The sequence below is a fragment of the Dermochelys coriacea genome, chromosome 1, assembly GCF_009764565.3.
Source record: "Dermochelys coriacea isolate rDerCor1 chromosome 1, rDerCor1.pri.v4, whole genome shotgun sequence".
Taxonomy (NCBI): domain Eukaryota; kingdom Metazoa; phylum Chordata; order Testudines; family Dermochelyidae; genus Dermochelys; species Dermochelys coriacea.
The window spans coordinates 211,837,446-211,864,574 of NC_050068.2; the positions used below are offsets into that span (position 1 = coordinate 211,837,446).

The following is a 27,129-nucleotide window of genomic DNA, read 5'->3' on the forward strand; positions in this document are numbered from 1 at the left end:
TGGTGCACATTTGGTTGTTTCAGTGCAGGCCTAACTAAAACATCTCCAGCATGACACACAGAATTTGCCATTGAGCCAAAGACACTGGACCAATCTTGCAAGGTGCTAAGCACCTCTGGAGAGATGAAAAATGCCCTCAACTCCAGTTGAAGTCATGTGGTTTGAAGATGAGGATTTTCAGCACCTCGTGTTACTAGGCCCAGTGGTAGCTATAGGGCAGTAGCAGAATTACCCACTGGCCATTTAGGGTTATGCACGTAGAATGGGCAAAAATTTTCAGCTGAACCTTTTACTACTGAAAAATGGAAATTTGGGTCAACTGACATCTCATGAATTTGCCAAATTCACCAAGTGCTTTTGGTAAAAAAGTAAATACATAAGTAAAAGTTTGATTTATTTGTATTATTGCAGTGCCTAGGGGCCCTAGTCATGGTCCCTCATCCTGTTGTGCTAGGCACTGTACAGCCACGGAACAAAGAGATTGTCCCTGCCCTAAAGATATTAGTCTAAATAATGTTTCATTTAGACATTTTCAAAATGAAATATTTAGATGTTTCAATTCTAAATGACTTTGTGTTGAACTTTACTTTAACTTTTATTTTTAAAAATTGACAAACATTTAAAAAACTCAAAAGCCAGATGAAATGGTTTGTTGAACCCGAAACAATTTTTTTTCTGACTTTTCAGAAGGGCCAGCAAATGGAAAATCAGCTATTCCATCTAAATGCAGTGTACTTCCTTCCCTGTGGTGTTTCCTCTGCTGCCCTGTCTCCCCCATGGTTATATTGATAAATCTGCAGTCCCTGTGGGGAGTGTGTCACATCTGCATCACCCATGGGGCAGTATGCTACTTTCCTGTCAGGTCAGAGGGAGGAAGTTTGTCACCTGGATAACTGACTCACCAAGACATTAACAAAACCAGAGAAACTGCTCCCACTGCATCTCAGAAACCCTACGGCCTTCTCCCTCCAGCCCTTCTACCACTCACCCCATTATTACTTTGTCTAGTAGCTCATAGTCACGTTATGACTATCTGAAAAAGCTGTAACACTGCCACAGAGAAGCACATCCCACCAATGGACAGACCGAAAGCAGCAGACAGACAGACATGGAAACAGATGCAAAACTAGCCAGTGAGCAAGAGATGGTTCAGCAAAATAAGAAAACCCTGGGACCCATGGAGGATGTCTGAGCAAAGTGGGAAACTTAAAGAGCATTTGGGGGAAAGGGGACAGCACTAAGAAGGGGCCAGAGTATGATGAGGCAGGGAGAGGTAGCTGGGGAAGATTATGTTGTTGAGTGAGGTGCAAAGAAGTTGCCAGAGAAGGGGGCTCAGCTAGATGTGTAGGGGCACAAGGAGTTGGTCATGGAAGGAACCACTAGGATGTTGCTTCATTGTGAATCTGCCTCGTGGAGGGGTGGGGATGGGGCAAAGGCCCCTTCTCATCCTTCACATTTCAGCTACCTGCCTTCAAACCTCCATCCAGGGGCATGAAGGCTCCTAGTATGTCAGTTACCTGTGCATCACCCAGCATGCACTGTGATACCCCTCCAGCGATGACATCACACACAGCACAAAATGGAGGCCTGTAGAACAAGGAAATGGCAGTTCTTTAACCTTCCCTGAAGCATCTTCCCCGTGCACCCTGGACTCTTGAGCATACAAAACCCCCTGCACCATCATCATCTGGATGTTGGTGAGGATGGAAGCACATGGAGGCCTGGCACATACCGGGCTGTAACGCTGAGCATCTGCCTTGCTGCCTTTCCCCTTCTCCATGGAGCCTGCAGCGTTGCTAGATGGGAGCAGTCGGGTTACTAGAAGAGAGCCAAGCACACAAGAAAATGGGCTCTTCCAGGAATGGGAAAAGCACTTCTGTCACCCCAATCTGTGATCCATAATCTGTCTCAACCTCTCAGCCATCACCCCCATCTGTCTGATCCCTACAATCAAGAAATGTGGCAAATCTTATTTTACAATCTCATGTGGCAAAGCTGCTCTCCAACTGTTCTTAATTTGAGCCAGGGCTTGCTAGGGTTGAGCTTCAGCACCTCTAGGCTTGGCAGTTCATATCCGCAGCAATTGTGGGGTTGCTGCATCAGTTATGAAAGTAAAAACATTGCTTGAGGCCTTGTACCTTTCATTACAAATTAAGCACTGCCTCCAGCCACTCCAAATGTACATATTTCTGTCCCCTCATTTCAACCCCTCTGTCTACTGTTACACACAGAAAATTATTTTAAAAGAATATTGTTAAGATTGTAAAGTCAAGCACTCAAAAATGAGGAAATGCCAGAATTAAGGCGGCCTGTGCAGCCTGAGTTCAGCCTCCTTGTGCATATGCATAATTATTTAATTACACATTATTTTTTCCACAGGCCCCTTGCCTCTTTCAGTACACAGAATGGACAGCGCTCAGTTAATGTTTTGTTTTCTCCATGTTGTTCAGTGTGTGGCCCCAGGGCTTATTTACACTACTCAAACACTGTTCTGAATTCAGAATTACTAATTTCCTCAGGGGCTTTTCTGTGGTGCTCCTCACCACAGTACCTGAGTGCTTCACAGACTTTAATCAATTTATCTTCACGACACCCCTGTGAGGTTGTGCAGCGATATTAGCCCCATTTTGGATACTGGGAAGTGAGGCACAAAGAGAATAGTCAGAACTGTCCATTAATTTTGGCAGCCTAATTTGAGACTTTTAGCATTATATAGCAGTTCATATACAAAGCACAGCTATCATAGATTTTAGCACTTCTGCAAATCAGACCCCAGGATCTAACACTGGGCACGTAGAAAATGAGGAACACACAATCAGTGACCACCTGGGAAAAGTTTGGTTTAAGTGACTTGCCCAGTATGAAATAGGACAATAATTCCTACAGCATATCTTTTTTTAAAAAATCCAATCTTGATTTAAAAATTGCCAGTGATGGAGAATCTACTACAACCTTTGGTAAATTGTTCCCATAGTTAATGTTAAAAATTTATGCCTTATTTCCAGTCTGAATTTGTCTAGCTAAAATATCCAGGCATTGGAGCATGTTATACCTGTGTCTGCTAGATTGAAGAGCTTATTATTAAATATTTGTATCCCAAGTAAGGAATACTTTTAGCTTTGTGATCAATTCTTCATTATCTCTTACAAGGAGGTCTAACATAGAACTCCCCTGGATTGGATGCAACACTTTTTAAGTTAGGAAATTGTCATCTATAATATCTAGAAATTCCAGGATATTTTAGTACTGGCAGTATGAGACCCACAGCATATGTCACTCAAATTAAAATCCCTGATTATCATACAGACTTTTTTCCTCCTACACATTATACATTGGTGTATAAGGAACCAATCTTCCTGATCCTTATTGTGATTTGGTCATCTATAGAAGACACCAACTAATTCTCAATCTCATGCTTTACCAGTGAGGACATTGATCCATAAGCACTCAAGATCACTTTCTTCTGAGGTATCAGTGAATTGGAAACAAATAATGCCATTTTTGACAGACTGTACTCCTCCTTTTGCCCCCTTAATCATTCCTAAATAGGTTATAACCATTGATTTTAACATCCCACCACATTTCAATACCATAGTGCTCAGTTTTGGCATAAATACATCATCCCTGTAACATGGAGTATGCTGAATTACTAATTTGTGCTTGCAACCTTATCTTTATTTGAATGTCATTTTGTCTGGGAATATTAAATTGTACTGCTGCACTCAGGGTATTTTTGTGATGTATTTTTTACATTCTGTCAAGAGCACCATGTGCTGTTTTTATTACTTGCATAAATCTAAATATCCCTGCCCCAGTTTTCTCCCCACACTCCCTAGGAAAAGCCTTTCCCCCACTTTTGTTTACTCCCAATCTCATTACATTCCATCTCAAACCCCTCCAGCATCTCTAGGAAAGGCCCCGTCCATCCCCAAAGGGCTCAATCCATCCCACAGACCCTTCCTTTCTGCACCATCCTCTATTGCTGTGACAAGACTCAGACTGTTGGGGGTGATGACATCACAGACCCTTTTCTGTTTTAATGGAGTCTGCAATCAACAGTCTGCCCCCAGGGACAATTTCTATCCTGCTTCTTGAGCTTTCATTTTTATTATCATTTGGCTGTGATAACGTCTGCAGGGTTTCCCCATTTTAACCTTGGATCTCTCATGGTGCAAGGTTCAAGGTTGTACCGAGGTACAAATCTGCATTCCCTTCTGCACTTTCACACCGGCTTTCCTGTTCTCTTTTTGACAAACTGTCACTAACTAGGGGAGCAAGGTCAGGAGCTGCCTTTAAGTCCACGGATGAGCTATGAAGTGGTACTAGATCACTGGCCCCTTAGCATGCAATTGTTAGGTATAGCCACCCACCCCCAGCCAGCAGGAGAGAAATCTCAAGGAAAGTCCGGAGCTCAACATTACCATTAACCATGGAGTGTCTAATCCTGACTGCAAATGTTGGGGCATGATCCACCAGCCTCTGAGAGATTTATCTCCAGGTTCTGTTACACAAACAGAGATGTCCAGGGAGTCAACCAGCTTCCACTCCCTTGCTATATGGGCTGAGAAGGGAGCAGGTAAGCAAGACAGCCTGGCTCTTGTTGGCGGAAGGAGATATGGGGGTGACAGAAGCTTCCCCAAGTGGGAGGATTGGACAGAGATGAGCTTGGACATCCACATATTCAGGTGTGGTTTGGATCTGAACTTCATGGCTCTGGCTCAGCTCTAGGATGGGACCAAAATGAATGTGATGAGGCAGCAGGGTGTAAAGGTAGGGAGGGGAGAGAAGTGAGGAGTCTGAAGCAGTTTAATAAAAGGGCTGCATGGTTAGATGGGACCAAGTTCTGCGAGGCGAGGATAGAGGCGGACTGCAGGGAGGTGACCTGGCTGGATGAAACTGTTGATCCTGTTCACTCCCTTTCTGGAAGCAAGGAGGAGTGGGGTACTGTCCAGGAGTCCTGGACTGTCCATAAATACCACAAAGCCTGTGGATGAGATGGGATCACATCTAACCACAAGGCGCTGGTGCTTTTACTGCCTACACAATACACCTACTGCTCACACAACAAAATTCACTACCAAAGTGAAGTAGGTTAATCAGAACTTACCCTGGTTCCTCAGTCCCCATTTGTGTCCGTCTCTCCCTGCGGGTGCAGAAATCCCACCAGTTTCCAATCCCTCTTCCTGGGCCCCTACTCCCTGCCACTTGTGCAGAGGCAGTGTTGATGTGCTCAGGGTGTGGCAGGGAGATGCCTCCTGTCACCTGGGCCAGTTTGGATGCTTTAGAGACCTGCCCCTGTACAACTGCCATGGAGGCACAGTGAAAGCCCTGCCACCATCAGGTACCAAGAGGGTTCACACTTCTGTGATGCCTGATACCAAGTCTGAGGGCAGCCACCCCACCACTCCATAGAGTTAGGGCTTGGCTTCCTGGTGGCCTTCCCAAACCACAGAAAGCCCCCAAGGGGTGGAGATATTAAAGACTAGAATCCCCTCCCTGGCCCCAAACACCAGGCCCCATTGTGCTAATCCCCACCACTGTCCCTTGCACTTTTGCTGGCCCTTTCCACTAATAGCCCTCTATGGAGGCTCCTTCTCCACGTGTCCCTCACACCAGCCCCCTCAGTGTCTATTTCTTCAGTTCATCCCCTGAAACCAGCCCAGCTCTATGGCTCCTTCCTCACACCAAGCCCCTCTATCTGGCTTCTTTCCTGCTCCACCACTCACAGCAGCCCTGAAAAGTGGCTCCTTCCTTCCCCTGCAATAATAACAATCCCTGCTGGAGACTCCTCTTCTTCCAGGGTTTCAACACCAGTGTCCTCAGGTTATTCTATGCCAGAATATCAGAGTCTTTGCCAGCCTCGTCTCCTGTCACCTCACGTCATCTCCCCTTCCCCACTGCTGACTATAACATGGGGCCACTTAAGGTAGGGAGTCAGGGTATCATCATTGCCAGGGGGTATAGGGACTGGATGAGAGGGATATGCTGAGGCTGCTTCTTTTACTGCTGCTGCTGCAGCAGAAATCCTGGGCCTACCCCCATCCCCAAGTTCAACAGCAATGCCAGTCACCTATATAGCCCTTTGGGGAAGGAAACTGCTGCTGCTGCAGAGACTCTGGTGCCTGCCTCCATCCCACAAATAACATCTATAAAAAGGTTGATCTATAGGCTTGCAGCCAAGAACATCCTTCTGCTGCTGGGCCTGGCTCCACCCCTACAATGGACATTGTTAATGGGTTCCTCTGAAGCCCTGCAGGCACAGATTGCATACTGCTGCTGTGAAGACCCTGATTCTGGATATAGCCTTACGAGTACTATCTAGCCTGGCAGAAAGGGATGCTTTGCTGCTGTGGGAAATCTGAAGCTCCTCCCCCAGAATTCACCTCTTGTCATACTGCAGTATAGGAGAGATGCTGCTGCTGCCTGGTTCCACTGCTTTGGAGACCCTGCAGCCTGATTCCATCACTGAACTTAATATGTGGGTTCCTAGCTGGCTGCTGAGGGGAATGTGCTGTTGTGTAGCTGCTAATTACTCCTATTCCCCATGTTGCTGCTGGAACTACCCACCACCCCTCCTACCTGCTGAACTTCAGGGCAGAAGAGAAGAATTAAACAAAACAAAAAAACACCCTACCATGAAATTGGCATTTGGAGCTGCTTCTCCCCACTTCAACCCTTTGGGGCACCAATCTGCTCTTTTGTTATTGCACTGGAAATCTCTGCCTTGTTTTTCAGTAAAATGGTACTTCCCTTTCCTCTTATGGACTCTGCACTGACTGGGATCGGGTTGAAGTCCCTAGTTTGTATTGTATATTTCCCAGACAATCACTGAATTACAATGGAGTAAGGGTTGAGAGATCAGAGCAGCATTTTAGGGTGAAAAAATATTATAGAGATGATGTAATTATCTCCAAAACAAGTATTATGTCCCCAGCAGGTTCAGAGTTCAAGTTAAACTTCAAAGACATGCATACATGCTAAATTAAGACTCCCAAACAACCTTAATTCTGCCCTATAGGGAGAAACGAGAGGAAACAATACAGAAAAAACTGTCTCCAAAAGTCGGTTTAGTCTAATGTGGGATCACAAACACTGCTAGGCATCCATCTTAATTGTATGGTTGCTGCATGGCATCACTAGAGGGCAGAGATAATATTCTCTGGGGCTTTACATGAACCGAATCCTACAAAAACTGGTCTACGCCATCCCAGTATGAGCTGACGCCGTGGAGTTTCAGTTTTACACACTGAATTGCTGACCTACTTCTCAAATCGGAGTAGTTGTAATAGATCACTAAGAGCTCTAATTTCTCAGGTTCTCCTGCATCTCCATGTTCCAGAACATCAGGTCCTGTACAAGTCTGTTCTACCACACACCGTCTCCTCTTCCCCACTACTCCCAATAAGACCAGACCACTCAAGGCAGGGACCTGAGTGCCACCCAACATATCATCATTGCCAGGGCCCTACATGGGATATAATGAGAGGGACACACTACTGCTGCTCTGGAAATCCTGAGGTCTGGCTCCATACCCTAACTTAATATCAATGTCAGCCTGATATATAGCCCTGCAGGGAGGGAAACTCCTATTCCTGCAGAGACTCTATCTGGTTCCATTCCCCAAGCCCAGTCTCCATTCTTCAGGCTTCTCATCCCAGTCATCTTGCTCAGCCAGTCCTAGTCTTCCCCTCCCAACTCCTCATACAATTTGTCCCTCTCTTCCTTCCCTCCGCCTCCCCCCACTCCACAGCAAACTTGCTTCCAGTCCTAGTCTCCCTCCCTAAGCTTCTTATCCCATCTCATGTTCCCCATCCAGGCCCTCCCTAGCTCCTTGTCCCAGTCTCTATGCCCAACCTGGCCCCCACCACTCACAATCAGTTTCCCTCCCCCTGCAGTCCCAGTCTCACTAGACTCCTTGTCTCAATATTCTCTTTTCCATCCCCCCATCCAGCTCTTAGCCCCTCTGCATTCTAAAAAAATGGCTTCCTTTTCCATTCTGCCTGGATGTCTGTCAGGAGGGGGGTGCAGTGTCACTGACAGAACAGGAGAAACAGGCTCCCTGCTCTCAGTTCCAGTGCCCCTGCCCAGCCCCACCCCAGTCTGGAGCAGCTGGAAGCATCAACAACAGGGGAAGTCAGTCTGAGCTCCTGTAGCTCTGGGTTGGAATATGCTGAATTGCTCCATGGAGGTGGCACAGGTACAGTCCTGTCATGTGTGAAGATTAGAGGGGACGGAACATGCTCAGTCACTTTGTGGGGATGGCACATGCATTTGCTGGTCAGTGCTAGGAGGGGATGCAGTATGCTCAGTGACAATGGACTCTTCAGAGATTTTAATTGTTAAACTCTAGCAAGTCTGTGTTGAGCATGTGTGATTTTTCAAAGGCTTTTAATCTGGCCAAGTTTGGTTGGATTTTCACAGGGATAGCGAAAGTCACATCCCTGACACCCTCCTGCTCCAAATTTTAATCCCTGCCTGCTCCAAACCATGGGGGCATGAGAGCTGTTCTGAGAAAAAGTCTCATGGTTTTTTTTTTAACATGGGGGAAAAAAGGTAATCTAATTGTTAGAAACAGCTGAACCAATTTCACTGAATTTCCCCCCCTTTCTCCTCCCCGCTCAAAATCAGCCTGTGGCAGACACCCAGCATTGGCAATTTCAGTGCAAACAGTTAAAGTCTGGCAAAGTTATAAGCAAATGAAAACAGGGTCTTATAATGAGAAGTGGCAGGCAACCATAATAGCAGACAGGTCTGCTAGCCTTGTCTATAATCTGTCTCTGTGTATGTGTGTGTGTGTGTGTATATATATATATATATATAATGTGTGTGTGTGTGTGTGTGTGTGTGTGTGTGTGTGTGTGTGTGTGTGTGTATATATGTGTATACATACACACATATGCTGTGCACAGGATTTACCTAAAAGTCCCCCCTGCCATCTCCCCACTCCCATATGTATCAAAGCATTTATACTGTGAACATCCTAAGTGCCCCCATCCTAAACTCTCTCCTCACATCTCCCGTCCCTCTTCTCTACGCTTCCTCACTAGTTTGTGTTTCTCTCCAGCCTTTGCTACTCCACTTCACCTCCCTGCACTCCTCCCATTCTGGGTACTGAGAACAGGTGCTGCTGCTGTCTCTTTCCCTCTCCATTCCCTCACATGTTCTAGAGAGGGAGGTAGGAGCACAGTTTACCTGGTGAGCTAGCACTACTGGGTGTGCCCACACTGTCATCCAGCCACACACTCTGAACCAGGGAATCCCGCTTCTGAGAGCCCTCAAGAGAGCATATCAGCTCCTGGAGAGGGGAAAGAAGGGATATTTTAAGAAAGCACTTCGTAAACATGGACAGACCCAGTGTACCCAGAAGAAGGGAGAATTTAAATAAAGTGGGATCTCTCGGGAAGACACAACTGGAGTGTGGGAGGAGGGGAATCTTTTGGGGAACAGTTGTATTAATTTTGATGGAATAAATGGGCCCAAGAAGTCACTGTTAACATGTCACTGTCCAACATTAAACAGTTCGGGGTTTGGTATACAGAGACCTCAGCCTACTTAGTAACATGGCAAACATATCATTACAAATCTTTTAACCTATTAAAGATATTATTATTATTATTAGTAATAATAATCTTATTAAAGATATAGAAAAGAAGGAAAAATAGTCAAAGCATTTGAAATGTAAAGTTTTACACAAGGCTTTCATGTTAATAACATCTCTTATTCCCTTTCCCTTTAGCTGGAGAGAGTTTTTAGAAGGAACTCCCGCATCTGGCAATATTAGATGGTATTAAAAAGGATAATAACTGTCCTTTGTGGGGAAAAGAGAAGTTAGCTGGGTGGAGCTGGAGCTGCCTCTGAAATCTGATCCAGTTTTCTTGAAAACAAAACATAGACACACATAAAAGGGAACAGAAAAGATAGAAAATGCAGCTTCTATTTCTGATGCTGACTCTCATTTGCAATCTTGCTCATGGCGGAACACAGCACATGGGCTGATCACCCAATCTAAAACCTGGCAAACTTGTACCAGCACTGGGCCATTTAAGACATTGCTTTTTTCTACCTTCCTGGCAACAGGCTTACAGCAGTGTTGCAAAAATAAATAAAAATGCAGTCTTGGCCAGCTAAGCCAGACTGTTATTAAACAGAAGGCGAGAGATAGAAAGAAAATAAATAAGGTAGGGAAAACAAAGGATGCTGCTGGGTGGAGGGAGAAAGAGAGACAAAGTCTCCCATCCCAGTTGGTGGCTGGCATTTAGCTGATGGAGGTGGCAGGGTCATCTGGGTCCCTCTCTCTGGCATAGTCGCATAAGGACATCTCTCAGGATCAGGATGACAAAGGCCCAGCAATGTCATGGTGATTCCCAGGGTCCCAAAAGATGGTGGGGGTGACAGGCAGGATGGTGAAGCTTGCTTCTTCTTGTACTCCGGTCTTTCATTCAGCCACCACCTTCTAACTTTCCTCTAAAAGTCTTTTGGAGGATCCAAAGAGGAATTGCTAGGTGGAATCACTCATCCCCTCATTAAATATTCTCCAAATACATTAGAAGCAAGAGGAAGACCAAGGACAGGGTAGGCTGATTACTCAGTGAGCGGGGAAAAGACAATAACAGAAAATGTGGAACTGGCAGAAGTGCTAAATGACTTTTGTTTCAGTTTTCACCAAAAAGGTTACTAGTGATCAGATGTCTAACATAGGTTTCAGAGTAGCAGCCGTGTTAGACTGTATTCGTAAAAAGAAAAGGAGGACTTGTGGCACCTTAGAGACTAACAAATTTATTTGAGCATAAGCTTTCATGAGCTACAGCCCACTTCATCGGATGAAGTGAGCTATAGCTCACGAAAGCTTATGCTCAAATAAATTTGTTAGTCTCTAAGGTGTCACAAGTACTTCTTTTCTTTTTATGTCTAATATAGTGAATGATAGTGAAAATGAGGTAGGATCTGCAGCTAGCCTCTGAGTCCCTAGCTTCTGTTTGCCAGAAGCTGGGAGTGTGTAATAGGGGATGGATCACTCAGTGACTGCCTATTCTGTTCACTTACTCTGAATCCCACCTGGCATTGGCCACTGGTGGAAGACAGGATAATGGGCTAGATGGACTATTGGTCTGAGCCAGTATGGCTGTTTTTATGTTCTTATGTAAAATAGGGAAAGTACAAGTTAAAAATTACTTAGACAAGTTAGATGTCTTCAAGTTGACAGGGCCTGATGAAATACATCCTAGAATGCTCAAGGAGTTGACTGAGGAGATATCTGAGCCATTAGCAATTATCTTTGAAAACTCATGGAAGACTGGAGAGATTCCAGAGGGCTGGAAGAAGGCAAATACACTGCCAATCTATAAAAAGGGAAATAAGGACAACCCAGAGAATTACAGAAAAGTCAGCTTAACTTCAGTACCAGGAAAGAAAATTGAGCAAATAATCAACCAATCAATTTGCAAACACCTAGAATATAAGAACGTAAATAAGTAACAGTCAACATTGATTTGTCAAGAACAAATCATGTCAGACCAACTGAATAGCTTTCTTTGACAGAGTAATAAGCCTTGGTGAATGGTAGGAAGTGGCAGATCTGGTATATTTTGACTTTAGCAAGGCTTCTAATACTGTCTCACATGACCTTCTCATAAACTTAGGGAAATACAACCTAGGTGCAGCTACAAAAGGTAGGTGCATAACTGGTTGGAAAACCATTCCCAGAGAGTAGTTATCAGTGGTTCACAATCAAGCTGTAATGGCATATTGAGTGGGGTCCTGGCTCCGGTTCCATTCAATATCTTCATCAATGATTTAGATAATGGCATAGAGAGTACACTTATAAACCTTGCAGGTGATACCAAGTTGGGAGGGGTTGCAAGTGCTTTGGAGGATAGGATTCAAATTCAAAATGATCTGGAAAAACTGGAGAAATGATCTGAAGTAAATAGGATGAAATTCAATAAGGACAAATGCAAAGTACTCCAATTAGGAAGGAACAATCAGTTGCACACATACAAAATGGGAAATGACTGCCTAGGAAGGAGTACTGCAGAAAGGGATCTGGGGGTCAATAGTGGACCACAAGCTAAATATGAGTCAAGAGTGTAACACTGTTGGAAAAAAAGCAATCATCATTCTGGGAGGGATCAGCAGGAGTGTTGTAAGCAAGACACGAGAAGTAATTCTTCCGCTTTACTCCGTGCTGATAAGACCTCAGCTGGAGTATTGTGTCCAGTTTTGGGAGCCACATTTCAGGAAAGATGTGGACAAACTGGAGAAAGTCCAGAGGAGAGCAACAAAAATTATTAAAGATCTAGAAACATGACCTATATCGGAAGATTGAAAAAACAGGGTTTGTTTAGGCTGAAGAAGACTGGGGGAGGGGATAACAGTTTTCAAATACATAAAAGGAAATGGGTGAAAAATTGTTCTTCTTAACCTCTGAGGATAGGACAAGAAGCAATGGGCTTAAATTGCAGCAAGGGGGGTTTAGGCTGGATATTAGGAAACAATTCTTAACTGTCAGGGTAGTTGAGCACTGGACTAAATTGCCTGGGAAAGTTGTGGAATCTCCTTCTGTGATGCTCTGTACCTCAGGATAACATCCTGCACCCCCATGTTCATCCTTATAATATGATTGTGTGGTATCCAACGCAAAGTTTGTCATGTCAGGTGTCTTCGGAAGGCTCATGATGTACTGAGCATTGTTGTTATAGTAATGTTATAGGTTGTAATTTCATGTATATAATTACAAGGCTGAAAATGTGACCTCATGGCTTAAAACAAACCCAGGCAAAACTCTCCAGGAGCAGAGGGGCAGTTCACACCTCATCAGGGCATGTATGGGACAAACCCAGCCCAGCCTCACAGGAACAAAGGACACTGGCCTAGGCAGCAACAATGGATCTGTTGGACTCTCGAGTGAGTCACTCCCCTTGGTCAGTTAACACTGAAAGTGTTAAGATCAGCTTAGAATGCTTAGAATGCATTTTGCCTTTATTTCATTTGACCAAATCTGACTTCTTGTGCTTTGATTTATAAATCTGAAAATCTATCTTTTGTAGTTAATAAATTTGTTTGTTTATTCTACCTGAACCAGTGCATTTGGTTTGAAGCATGTCAGAGACTCCCCTTGGGATAACAAGCCTGGTACATATCAATTTCTTTGTTAAATTGAAGAACTGGACACAACTGGACACTGCAAGATAGAGGTTCCTAGGGTTGTGTCTGGGACCAGAGATATTGGTAGTGTCTTTCGATTGCACAATCCAAGCAGTGGCTGGCCAAAAGAGCTCACTCATGTAGCTTACATGCTAGAGGCTGTGCATGACCAGCCCGGGAGTGGGGGTTCTCACAGCAGAGCAGGGTAAAGCTGGCTCCTAGAGTCAAGGATTGGAGTGACCTAGCAGATCACCGGTCCAGATAACACAGGGGAACATCACACCATCACTGGAGCTTTTTCAGAACATGTTAGACAAACATCTGTCAGGAATGGTCTAGTTATTGCTCAGTCCTGACTTGAGTGCAGGGGACTGGACTAGATGACCTACTGAGGTCCCTTCCAGTCCTACACTTCTATACTTTTATTCTATGATTATTTTGCCCACCAATTAGGCCTAATTTCTGATACACTATTTTGGTCCATTGATTTCCAGTCCCCCACTTTGTTTACCAGGCATGAGCTTAATATAGTCCTTGAGTTATAACACTAGGTCTTTTCATTCAGACTAATTCAGTCTGTGTTCCTTTTCCAGCTTTTCCTATCAGCATTCATTGTTATAGATTACTGTAATACTTTACAAACTTGTATCCACTTGCCCACAGTTAGGCTCACAACTGGGGTAGACCTATTAGGCCCCAGGACACAGCTGGTGTTAGGGGTAAGCAGGAGAAGGAGGGGACCCGAAGCGTGAGGGGGAGGGAATCTCTGTATTTTAGGGCTCATAAATCCTACACTCACCGTCTCATTCTCCTCTTCCTCAGATGTTTCATTTTCCCTCACTCCACTACAGCAGCTACTCACATTGGATGAGGAGCGTGAGAGTGGCTGCATCACACAATATCCCGATGTTTGATTGGAGAGGGTTCTGAAATCCAAGTCCAAAGTTATCACCATCATTGCAGATCTCATTTTGCACCATCCACCCAAGACCCTTCCAGTGCTTTGCAGACAATAACAAAGCCTTACAAGTCCCTGTGAGGCAGCTTTATTGTAATCATACATATTGATGAGGGGGATCATCCAGAGAGGGGAAGTCACTCATCCATGGTCAGTGTCAGAGCCAGGAATAGAACCCGGCAGAACTAGATCCTGTTCGCTGGCTCTAATCACTAGCGACCACATTCTTTGCAGCCAAGGTACCTATGTGAGGGGACAAAAAGTGAGACACCTGCCATGCTGAAGCCTTCCCCAGGGACACCAACAATTTCTCCTGAACAGAAAGACCATTTTCAACTCACTTGCTCTTCCTGTTTGGGAACTCTGGGGAACTGGGACTGGAGGAACCATCAGACTTGAGGTCAAAAAAGGGTCCTGGACTCTCCAGCACTTTCTGGATTCTGTCAGCAACATCCCTACTGGAGTGAAAGGAAAACCAGATACATGAGACATGAATTATCACTGTGTTAACCTAATGCTTCCTACAAGGGGAAAATACAGAGAGGGATTTCTATGGGAGACACAGGTACAAGGTGCTGGAACACAGCAATCTTCTTACGTGGTTTACAAAGGAAGACCATATCAGGACTGGGCCTTTTTATACTTCTTTTATTTTTTATCATAAAGGCCTGAAAGGGTTTGAGTTTTTAAAATTTCTTCTCAACTTGCTCCTCCCACCCCCATCCCACTAGAAATTCAGACCTTATTTAATCTGGAAGACTCTACAGTTGACTGGAGAGCTAGTATATTTATAGTGTCAAACATGCTAAGGAGGTGACATTTGACTAACTGAGAGCAGCAGTGGTTTTTCTTTCAGACTGTATCAAACTTGTGTTTTTGCTGACACCTATTTAATTAATATATTTGTGAGGAAATATCTGTGTGAATTATTCTGCAGTGCAGCCCCTTCACTTAGGAGCTGAGAAAACTCCCAGTCTTCATCTCAAGGGTCAACCAGCAAATGCAGGGAAAATCAGGCTTAGTATTCCTGATATATCTGAGGTGAAAACAAGCAGATGAAAATCTAAAAAAACCCAACACCTTCTTTCTGTATTATAAAGAAGAAAATAAGGGCACAGTCCCATTTTTCCACCTTTGCAGGAAATCTTTAAACATCCTTGAAGAGGATAGGGAGGTGAGTAACACAAAGGGCTGGGCTGAGGAATATATTTATATGAGATGTAAAATTGTTGTTAAAGGTAAGCCACAAAAAGTGCGAGTGTTGTGACAGTTTTTTATTTTAGATACATTGTTAATGGGAACTTGCCTCCATATAATTTATTGTTCTGAAAAAATATATCATTTTAAAGATAAATAAGTCTGTCAGTGTCTCTTTTAAGAAAGGCAAGAGAAAGAGACATAGGGAGAGACTTCACAGGCACAGATTTTACCCATTGTGACGGTCATGGCTGTCTGCATGCTGGGAGAGTGGGTTCTCTTCTCTACACTGAGCCCTTTGACAGATTCCTGGATTTCGTGAACAATTGGGAAGGTTTCATGTGGCATATACAGCAGTTCAAAGGACTGGGCTTTGGATCTGGCATACACTGAACCCTTAATGCACAGCACCCCTTTTGGGGCCCATTAAGCGTTTAACAAAATAACCTCTACTGCTCAATGTGCAATTTTCAAATGCTCATAACTCAGCTACATCAAGCCCTGGATGAAGGCTGTGCTCTGCTCTTCAGTGAACGCTACTTCTGATAGTCTGCAAGTCTCAAACCTCAGCCATTTTGATTATAGCATTTTAAGAAAACTCTCACAATTATTTCTTTTAAAAGTCACAAGATTTAGTTACTCTTTAAAAATAAATGGAAAAAATGTATTTTCTCCACTCTCCTCTCACATGCACACAGCAGAACTGTTTTTGTCACAGTGGGGATGGAACAGGACAGGCAGGAATCCTGGATCATCTTCTACTCTGTTTGATGAAGGTCCTATCTCTTCTCCCTGTCACTCTGGTCCTGCCTCCCTCCCATTTTCCCTTGCCTACTCCTCCCCGACTTCTTTCCCTTCCTACCTCCTCTCAGTTTCCCTGGGTCCCAGGCCTATTTTCTTCTGCAGTCTGCTCCCCTTCCTGTTCCTTTGACCCCACCTCTCCATCTTCCCTTTTCTTGCCTCCCCCAGCCTTCACCATCCTCCTTCTCCTCTTGGTCCCAGTTCCTTCCACCTCTCCTCTCTCTTCCCCTGCCCCAGCACCCTTCATCCCACCGCACCTCACTCATTCCCACAGCTCTTACCTCTTCTCTTCTTGGATGTTCTCAATGCCAATGGCACTGCTGCGACGCCCGTGGAAGTGGCTGCCTCGGGTGCGTGATGGGCTCCTCCCAGGCAGGGCAAAGGACTAGAGAGAAGAAGAGTAAGGAAGTGATAGGAAGGAAGGAGGGGAGTGTGAGAGACAAAGCAGTGGGGTACTGGAGGAGGGGGAGAGGGAGTGTGCAGCCTGGATCCCAGACCCTCTCTTTGCATCATCTCTGATATGTAATAGTGCTGCCCGGAGCCCCCCAAGGAACCAGAATGTGAAGGAAGAACTCCTACAAGCTGTCAGTGAGAAAGAGAGGGGAGGAAGTGAGGGTTCAATACAGGCAGGGGCTTTAGGGGCTGCAGCCCACGGCCCCGGCTCTAGGGGGACACCGCAAAAGTAAATCACAGGCAGCGATCTCCAACTCTGGGCGGCTAAAAGTCCCACGGCGCAGCGGGGTGCTCAGGCAGGCTGCCTGAGCCCTGCTGTGCCGCCAGCTGGGAGCTGGCTGTGGTAAGCGCCTCCTGGCTGGCGCCTACACTTCACACCCCATCCTCCATCCGAATCTCCTGCCCCAGATCAGAATCCCTCTCCTGAAACCAAACTCCCTTCCAGCCCCTGCACCTCCTCCTGCACCCCAATCATAGAATCATAGAATATCAGGGTTGGAAGGGACCTCAGGAGGTCATCTAGTGCAACCCCCTGCTCAAAGCGGGACCAATACCCCACTAAATCATCCCAGCCAATCCCCTGCCCCAGCCCCAAACTCCGTCCCAGGAAAAAGACTTGTATACAGGGCCCCCACAAAATCTAATAGCCCCAGGCCCACTGGAGAGTTAATCCAGCCCTGAACACAGATGTTAAGAGAGAGAGAGAGAGAGGAAGAAAAACAGACAGGCAGAATGAGACACAGAGAGACAGGAGACAGAGTGAGAGAAATGGAAAGAGAGATAGAGGATCAGGCAGAGAGTTACAATGTCATCAAGAGAGACACAGAAAGAGTTTGGAAGAGAGGCATAAACTCAGATTAAAAGGAGACACAAAGAAACAAAGAGACATACAGACTCAGAGAGAAAGAGGAAGGGCCCAGCTCATCACTACTCTATGGCTCCTTAGTGCAGGCATAAAGGATCTGTAAAGCTACAACATCTGTCCCCAGGGCAGCAATTCCCCAAAGAAAGGGACCTCCTTGGTTGACATAGAGCTGGTGTTTTTGGCACTACACCAGCCCTGCTGGAACCCCAGTGCAGAAGCCTTAGGCAGCCAGGTGTGAGTTACCTAGGGTAACCATATTTTCAGAATCAGAAACCAGGACACTTTTGTGGCAACATTTTCTGATAAAATATTCATATAGAAGACATGAGTGCACTTTTTCTTATACAAGTAGGTGTTACTTCTGTCAGTGACATTGTCAGTGGGCATATTTCTCAGAATGGAGCATTTCTCCTGGAATGTAGTGCTGTGAATGAGTTTATCATGCAACACCAACCAAGTGTCCTTAACAGTCACATCAAGTAAAAGAATGGTTTTGGCAGTGCCTGTGCTCATCTAACTTTTCTCTCACTCCAAATACGGTTCATCCCACTGAATGTTGGTTCCACTGAACTGTTGTTCCCGACAAGTGAATTCTACTCAGCATAGCAATATGACTGAAACATACATTTTGTAGTTATTAAAAAATTAACATTTGATTGATGAAGTGAAACACTGGAACATTTCCAGCATGCTGAAGTTCTCAGTTCTCATCATATAAAAAACTGGGACTGTCTTGATAAAAATCAAGGTGTATGGTCTTTTTTCAGTTAGAGCAGCACGCAGATCCACAGCTAGCCCAAGATGAAGGAGGCATAAGGGTGATGCCAAGCCACCTCTGCCCTTCCTCTCAAGCCCTGTGCCAAGCTCAGATCCAGTATGTAGATGAATGGGACCCAGGGACATAAATGAAGACAAAACAGAGACACAGACTCAGCACAAGAGAGAGATGCACAAAGAAACACCCAGTCAGACACACAGAGACAGAAATGGAGTGATACAAACATAAAAGATTCATAGAGGACATACTAATAGGGGTAGAGGGACAAAATGTGTGAGTGGATCATGGAGGATCAGAGACATGCTGGGCCCCTTCCAGTGGCACTCCCTCCCAGTACCTTACCGCAGCAATAGCCTTAGTGCCCTCGGCGACACTCTGGTTGAGAGCAAGGCCAGCAGTAGCTGGGCGGCTGGGCGGGGTTGCCGGCTGCTGCTGTTTCCTCATGGCTATCCCCATGGTATCCAGGCTCTGGCTGCGGCCTCGGATTACCCGCTGGAAGGCAGAGAGACAGACAGAGAGACACAGACACACATAAAGGACAGTATGAAGATCACCACGGTGGGGAGTAGAGGTGAGGACAGACACCAGTACCAGAGATATCCTCCCTCCCCACTAGAACTCAGCAGCCCAAAAATTACCCATGGGAAAGGCCTGTTTGGTTCCATCTTGTCTATGTGCCCCTCGGTCAGTGAAAGATTGTTCCCTCTGCTCGCAGTCTCCCCCATCCTCCTGCAGGGGATAAAGAGATTCCCCACCACCACTACAACTTTCCCAAAAAGCCAGCATTACCTCACACAGTCATACTCAGTGCAAGAAAAGGGACCAAATCCCCATGTAAGGTGGGAGGGCTCAGTCCCATGCAGGCCTATGTAATGGCCATGAGAAAGAAGCTGCCCCGCTGAAACTAGAGTACTCTGAAAAAAACAGTTCCCAGGCCCCCTCCCTCTTCTCCAGCCCCTTAAAAGGCTATCTGAACACAGTGATGCCAGAGGCCAGAGAAGCAGATTTTGGAGTATATGCCGAAAGGTGCTGGACAGAGTCTGAAATTTTCTATTTATCCACTGAACAGATGCTGCAAGGGCAGTAAGCTACTCACTCACACACACCCTACCACTGGGCCTCAGCCCTGACCTGCACCAACCACCTCTACAGGTGAGTGGGGAGTTGGCCCATTTTGTCCCCAGCAATTCTGATGAGAGCTGCCAACCAAGGGGGCTGACAGTGCCAAGTGAGGTGCTGGCACCTGAGATATGGCTGTCTGTCCCACTAGGCATGTACCACACATGGTGCAAGAAGAAAGGAAGAGAGAGGCAGGCAGTGAAGTGAGAACCAGCACACTCATTCCCTCCTGTTTGAGTAGGCCAGTGATACTCAGACTGAGGCTCAGGAGCTGCAAGTTGTTCTTCAATGTGTCTCCTGCAGCTCTTTGCAGCACATGATATTAAAATACTGTGATTTAATTATTAACCAAGCTAAGTTATTAATCAATCAATCAGGATGCTTTTATTGTAGAATACTTGGTCAGTCATTTTGCTGTGAGAATAGTATATATATATATATCTATATATCTATATATATATATATATATATATATATATATATATATATATATGAGAGAAAGTAAATGAAGCAATGAAGTCACACAATTGTGGCTCTTTTGGTTAATGTTGATCGCTAATTTGGCTTCTGAATCATTGAGGTCTAAGCATCACTGGTATACGCGTTCCACCCTCACATCACCCTGACCCTGCGCTCCCGGAGATTAGCCACTGCTACCACCACATCATACAAAAAAGAGCTCATGCTTTCAGAAGGAAAAAGATGTATCTCAGTATTCCAAAGTACCTAGATACTACAGCAACAGTTGTGTTAGAAACCACCATCAGATGGGACCTTCCCAGCTGCTGCTGCTGTCCTAGAGATAGAGCCAGTGTGCTGCTGGGGGACAAAAGGCTCTGCCGCCTGAACCCATCATACTTCCTTCTGCAAGTTCCTGATCTCTTTTCTCATCGGGGAATTGGGTCCTCCCTGCCACTACATGCCAGCCAGGGCCAGAGGGTGTAGGGCTTCATTTCATCCCACCCAGAGACCTCACATTAGGAACAGCATGGGATGCTGTACTGTGCCAAGCTGCATCTCCCCTGAGTGGAGAGGGAGAAGCTGCATCTATCCTTGTGAGGTATGTAAAAATACAATGCAAAATGTGGCTGTTGAGAAGGAGCCATATTGTCCCCCACTCCCTGCCACCCCAAGCACATGTGCCCTACAGGGCTAATGTATCCTGAACTGAAACTGAGCTGGGTGGCGGTGGCTCTGCAAGAGGGATAGGTTTAAGAGGCTGCAGCAGTTCTTGATCTCTCACCTTGAAATTTTCGAAGAAGCCACCACCCCCATTCTCCATCTTCTCATCGTCCCCAGAGGCCAGGCCCATCATGCTGCAGCTACGGAGCTGCAACTCCTCAAAAAGGCTCTCCAGGAGGGCACTGCGAGTTCGCTCCTACACCAGGGCAGAGAGAGAGAGAGAGAGAGAGGGGACAGAATAGAATGACAGAAAAAATAAAGGACAAAGCACTGAGAAAGAGGGAGAGAGAGAATGGACTCTATGTTTCAGATATAATTGATACATCCCACTTTCTCTAGTGTTAAGAGGAATATGATTTCTTCCAAATGTGGACCCTTCTCTAACTTCCTTATCCTTCCTTAAGCTGTTTTTTGGTGCCCTTTTTCTTCATTTCTTCTGTTTTCCATTTCCCTCAGCCCCTCCTTAGAAGAGCCTAGGAAATGAAATCAGGGTGGATAAAAACTGATTATTTAAAATAAATAAATAAGTTTCTTCATTTAAATCATATTTTCTATCTTTAAATTAAATACATTTTTATTCTTAAAAATAAACCTATCTGAAATTATGAAAACCTATGTTAAAGGCCTAAATTTACTACAATCTATTAAAATAATTTAAACTAAATTTACAAAATATAATCTTAAATCAGTATATATCTGCTGCCAAAGTTTAAAAAAATATCACTGCTGAACTGGTGGAAGACACTGGCTAAGCATCAGGAACCAGAGTTTGTTGAAGTGCTAGCTATTGATAGTCTTTTGCAGGCACAGCACAAATATTTTCTTCATTTCAGTTTATTCAACTAGTTCTGTTCAATGACTGGTTTCAGAGTAGCAGCCATGTTAGTCTGTATTCGCAAAAAAGAAAAGGAGTACTTGTGGCACCTTAGAGACTAACAAATTTATTTGAGCATAAGCTTTCATGAGCTACAGCCCACTTCATCGGATGAAGTGGACTGTAGCTCATGAAAGCTTATGCTCAAATAAATTTGTTAGTGGGCTGTAGCTCATGAAAGCTTATGCTCAAATAAATTTGTTAGTCTCTAAGGTGCCACAAGTACTCCTTTTCTTTTGTTCAATGACTAGTTCATTCAAAAAAAGAAAAGGAGTACCCGTGGCACCTTAGAGACTAACAAATTTATTAGAGCATAAGCTTTCGTGAGCTACAGCTCACTTCATCGGATGCATTTGGTGGAAAAAGCAGAGGAGAGATTTTTCCACCAAATGCATCCGATGAAGTGAGCTGTAGCTCACGAAAGCTTATGCTCTAATAAATTTGTTAGTCTCTAAGGTGCCACAAGTACTCCTTTTCTTTTTGCGAATACAGACTAACACGGCTGCTACTCTGAAACCTAGTTTATTCAAAGTTAACAAATGGACCGGGAGTTTAAAAAGCAGGAAAGCTTGTCTTCCTCTTCCAATCTATGAATAAAAACTAAGTGTGAAGATGAGGCCTACTAGTTCTAAAGCCTTGAAGGACATGTTGCCAGAAAAAATAGTACAGTTCACTCACTGCTGAGGATACTTACTTTGTTTAATAAATCAGTTGATTTTAAATGCAAACATGTTCTGATGATCTTACTTTTTAAATTTATTAAGTAGTTTTATCTATATTCCAATTTCCATCCAAATACAGCTTCACACAAATCACACACACAAAAATCGAGTAAATGAAGAAATGCATAATTCACATCTTCTAACATAATAAACAAATGTAAAAATTAAGAATTTGAATAAATGCAGGTTAAGCAATATAATTGCTTAAATAAATGTGTATAGATATAGTGAATCCTCCTGACTAGCAAAAAGAAGTATCAAATTTAGTGTAAAAATTGTATTTGATTGCAAATCAATATGCTTTAATGGTTATCAACCAGTGCAAATAAACCTTTCTTTAGGAAAATAACTAAAAAGTATAAATGGAAAACAAGATTAAAATTGATTATTTAAATCAAGATTTTCTACTTGCTGATTTAAATCAATCTACCCTGAATCAAATGCAAAAACCTAAGTGAATGCAACATTAAGATTGGGTGGCTTTCACTGTAAAAGTCAGGTAATATAACCACTAGGGTTCTAGTAGCAGCCACTTTGCATGTACGCCAGATATTCTATTTTTGTTTTGGAGGGTTAAATGTGTACTTTAATATAGATATAGATAATAAAAATTACAAGAAGCACCACAAGGCTGAGTTAACATTTAATTTATTTTACTTTATTTTTAAGGGACTTTAATTTCCTAAGAGTTTCTACGTTTCATTAATTGTACAGCCTTAACCTGCACTAACACAGTTTTTTGCATTTATTAAATATTAATGTGAACACTCACATACACAGACCCACCTCTAGTTTGGCAAACTTTTCAGCCCGGTAGCAGCTGTACTCAGCATTGATTAGTTTAGCCAAGAGGAATTCACGAAACTCTGAACCCTGTGGGAAAAAAAGGAAGTCTAAATTGGAAAAGGTAACCTAGAAAAGGCTCTGGATATATATTTCCTTAACCCCCAGGGTTATCCAACCCAATCCTGGAATCAAATTGGAAACAGCAACCTAGAGGTGAAGGGGTGTGTGATGGTGCACCCCATAAGGCTTTATGGAAATATGCTTATGAATGTACATATATGACATAACTGGAATATGTTTTATGCTACATATGCCATGTAACATATCTCTGTAAAGGTTATGATCTACTGAATCTATTCATCCTATTTGTATGCATGTATCATTTTTCTATTCAAAGTTATGAATATTGGCTGTGTCCTTGCTTGATTTTTAAGTAGCCTTTGTAAAGCATTTGGTCAGCTTCTTGAGAAAGGAATGTGCAAATTAAGTGCCCCATCAAGAAACACTTAATGAACAATGCCCCTCTGCCATGTACATTGGCCAAACTGGACAGTCTCTACGTAAAAGAATGAATGGACACAAATCAGACGTCAAGAATTATAACATTCAAAAACCAGTTGGAGAACACTTCAATCTCTCTGGTCACTCGATCACAGACCTAAGAGTGGCTATACTTCAACAAAAAAGCTTCAAAAACAGACTCCAACGAGAGACTGCTGAATTGGAACTAATTTGCAAACTGGATACAATTAACTTAGGCTTGAATAGAGACTGGGAATGGATGAGTCATTACACAAAGTAAAACTATTTCCCCATGGTATTTCTCCCTCCCACCCCACCCCCCACTGTTCCTCTGATATTCTTGTTAACTGCTGGAATTAGCCTACCTGCTTGTCACCATGAAAGGTTTTCCTCCTTTCCCCCCCCTGCTGCTATCTTAAGTGATCACTCTCCTTACAGTGAAAAGGAGTACTTGTGGCACCTTAGAGACTAACAAATTTATTAGAGCATAAGCTTTCGTGAGCTACAGCTCACTTCATCGGATGCATTTGGTGGAAAAAACAGAGTAGAGATTTATATACACACACACAGAGAACATGAAACAATGGGTTTATCATACACACTGTAAGGAGAGTGATCACTTAAGATAAGCCATCACCAACAGCAGGGGGGGGAAGGAGGAAAACCTTTCATGGTGACAAGCAGGTAGGCTAATTCCAGCAGTTAACAAGAATATCAGAGGAACAGTGGGGGGTGGGGTGGGAGGGAGAAATACCATGGGGAAATAGTTTTACTTTGTGTAATGACTCATCCATTCCCAGTCTCTATTCAAGCCTAAGTTAATTGTATCCAGTTTGCAAATTAATTCCAATTCAGCAGTCTCTCGTTGGAGTCTGTTGATAAACCCATTGTTTCATGTTCTCTGTGTGTGTGTATATAAATCTCTCCTCTGTTTTTTCCACCAAATGCATCCGATGAAGTGAGCTGTAGCTCACGAAAGCTTATGCTCTAATAAATTTGTTAGTCTCTAAGGTGCCACAAGTACTCCTTTTCTTTTTGCGAATACAGACTAACACGGCTGCTACTCTGAAACCTGTCATTAATGAACAATGGATCTTGGAAGGCTCCAATCCACATAAGAAGTCTTCCTGGAGACAGTCAAGATAGCATGTGGGCAATGGCTGCTGCCTGTAAAAACTGAGTCATGCATGGACATGTGACTTGCCCATGTGACTCCAAAACTCCATCTTGGAGCTGGACTTTGCATAGGAGAAAGGAGGGGGTCTCCACTCACAAGAGAAAGTCTATTTAAGCCCGTGGGAGACCCCTCCATTTTGTCTTCATCTGGCTCAAGAGATAGCATCTCCATCCCCAAGGACACTGGAAAGAAACTGGAAAAAGGACAGTAACTACAGGGGATGTGAGTGATTGCTGGACCCAGACTAGAAGGACGCTAGTCTGTAAAAGGAAGCTTACTGGAACACCTCTGAAGGTGAGGTTTTATCTGTATTCAGTGTTCTTACTGTATTAGGTATAGACTTGTGTGTTTTGTTTTATTTTGCTTGGTGTTTCGCTTTGTTCTGTCTGCTATTACTCGGAACCACTTAAATCCTACTTTATGTATTTAATAAAATCACTTTTTACTTATTAATTAACCCAGAGTATGTATTAATACCGGGGGGGGGGCAAACAGCTGTGCATACCTCTCTATCAGTATTCTAGAGGGCGAACAATGTATGAGTTTACTCTGTATAAGCTTTATACAGAGTAAAACAGATTTATTTGGGGTTTGGACCCCGTTGGGAGTTGGGCATCTGAGTGTTAAAGACAGGAACACTTCTTAAGCTGCTTTCAATTAAGCCTACAGCTGTTAGGGGACATGGTTCAGACCTGGGTCCAGGTTTGCAGCAGGCTAGCGGGTCTGGCTCAAACCAGGCAGGACTCTGGAGTCCCAAGCTGACAGGGCAGGAAAGCAGGGGCAGAAGTAGTCTTGGCACATTAGTTGGCAACCCCAAGGGGGTTTCTGTAATCCAACCCGTCACAGGGTGTGTAAACCACACACCTGATCCCTGAATCGCTTGCTTAGAGGACTTAGAGACACAAACCTCTTTAAATATGGCTGGATTTGGGAGAGGGGGTCCAAAGAAGGGGACGTCATCTCGAGCTGTTACTGAAACCTAAAAAAATACAGAAGAAACCACTTCAACATCATAACAAGAACCAGAATGCCACATCCTCTCACAGTGATAAGCTTGTATAAGAGCGGAAACAGAAGTCGTGGACCCTGAAAACATCAGGCGATGTGAATCAGTCCCATAATACAAAACTAAGGGGCACCTGATTTAATTAAGGGCAAATGCATTTCAAATAAATCAAAGGCAATACTTCTCCACTGCATGTAGTCTGTAGTGTAGTCAGCAGATGGTTCTATGCCAGCTAAATCCCAAGTTTATATCTAAATAATATATTATTATATCACAGAAGAACTTCAATTTTATGAATACCAGTCTTCTGAACAACCACTTATCCAAATCATTTTCCCCAATGGGGGGAAAAGAATATTATGTAACAAAAGTGATGTCAATGAAGAACAAGTCAACATCCTTTCATATCCTGATGCCTTCAATGCAATGGAAATCACTTTACTGTAGTTTAAAGGACAAAAAGAAAGTGATGCAGTGCACCAGACTGAAAGTTATGCACTATATCTGCTGAAGTATTGAGATATTCAATTTAATGAACTCCTCAATCTCCAATTAGTTTCTAACATAGGAGTGCTACTGTAATATATATCCAGTTTATATATATCCAGCATTTTTTTTACATACATACATACACATATGGCCTTCATTACCATAGCTGAGTACCTTACAATCATTAAATTAATGTATCCTTGAAATATGGGGCAGCATTATTCTTATTCCCATTATACAGTTGGAGAACTGAAGGAGACACATTCAGCAGCGACTCATCCAAGATCACAAAGGAAATCTGTAGCAGAGCCAGGTATTACACACAGACATAGCAGGAAGGAAAGGAGTACTTGTGGCACCTTAGAGACTAACAAATTTATTAGAGCATAAGCTTTCGTGAGCTACAGCTCACTTCATCGGAGAATCCACCACAACTCTGGTAAGTTCTTCCAATGGTTAATTACCACAATTGTTCAAAATTTGCATCTTATTTCCAAAATGAATGTGTTTGGCTTTATCTTCTAGGCACTGGATCTCGTTAGAGCTTTCTCTGCTAGACTGAAGAACCCTCTAACTGAATTGCTGTTCCTCATGTAGGCACCTATAGAATGTGATCAAATCACCCCTTAACCTTCTCTAGGGCCGTCCCTAGCTATTCTGTGCCATACACAGCACCCCTATGTGTATGTGTGTAGGGGGCAGGCCTCCGCTGGGAGGGCGGGGCTGGCTTGGGGGACAGGGAGGAACCGCCCCCCAGCACTCACCGGCAGCACGGCTGGGGTCAGGTTGCTGCTCTTCCCGCCGCTGGTGAGTGCAGGCCCGGCCCTGCTGCAGTCCTCAGGGGAGTGGGGGTGGGGCTGGGGCGGAACAGGGGCGGGGCTGAGCAGAGGCTTTGGGGAAGGAGTGGAGTGGGGGCAGGGCTGGGGTGGAAGCCATGGGGAAGAGGCGGGGCAGGGGCTGGAGCAGCACGCAGGGCACCTGGTGCCCTAAGCAGCTGCGTACTTTGCGTATGGGTAGGGACTGCGCTGACCTTCTCTCTGTTATACTAAATAGTCTT

At 44.1% G+C, this 27,129-nt stretch overlaps 1 protein-coding gene across 10 annotated transcripts in view; it reads right to left on the bottom strand.

The window, feature by feature from the left end:
* Positions 1–27,129, bottom strand: part of LOC119851571 (rap1 GTPase-activating protein 1) — a 56,875-nt gene that overhangs the window by 2,570 nt on the left and 27,176 nt on the right. For 4 of the 10 annotated variants that reach the window (XM_038391656.2, XM_038391645.2, XM_043513270.1 and 1 more), the window contains 10 exons: positions 25,485–25,556; positions 22,879–22,965; positions 20,558–20,692; positions 18,538–18,687; positions 16,381–16,484; positions 14,443–14,559; positions 13,943–14,069; positions 9,193–9,295; positions 1,733–1,818; positions 1,518–1,587 (listed from right to left, as the gene is read on the bottom strand). In XM_038391656.2, the coding sequence (XP_038247584.1) occupies positions 1,564–1,587; positions 1,733–1,818; positions 9,193–9,295; positions 13,943–14,069; positions 14,443–14,559; positions 16,381–16,484; positions 18,538–18,687; positions 20,558–20,692; positions 22,879–22,965; positions 25,485–25,556 (1,005 nt within the window). In that variant the 3' untranslated portion in view covers positions 1,518–1,563. The remainder of the gene's footprint in view (positions 1–1,517; positions 1,588–1,732; positions 1,819–9,192; positions 9,296–13,942; positions 14,070–14,442; positions 14,560–16,380; positions 16,485–18,537; positions 18,688–20,557; positions 20,693–22,878; positions 22,966–25,484; positions 25,557–27,129) is intronic. The other 6 variants (XM_043513264.1, XM_043513274.1, XM_038391637.2 and 3 more) reach the window with 4 other exon arrangements.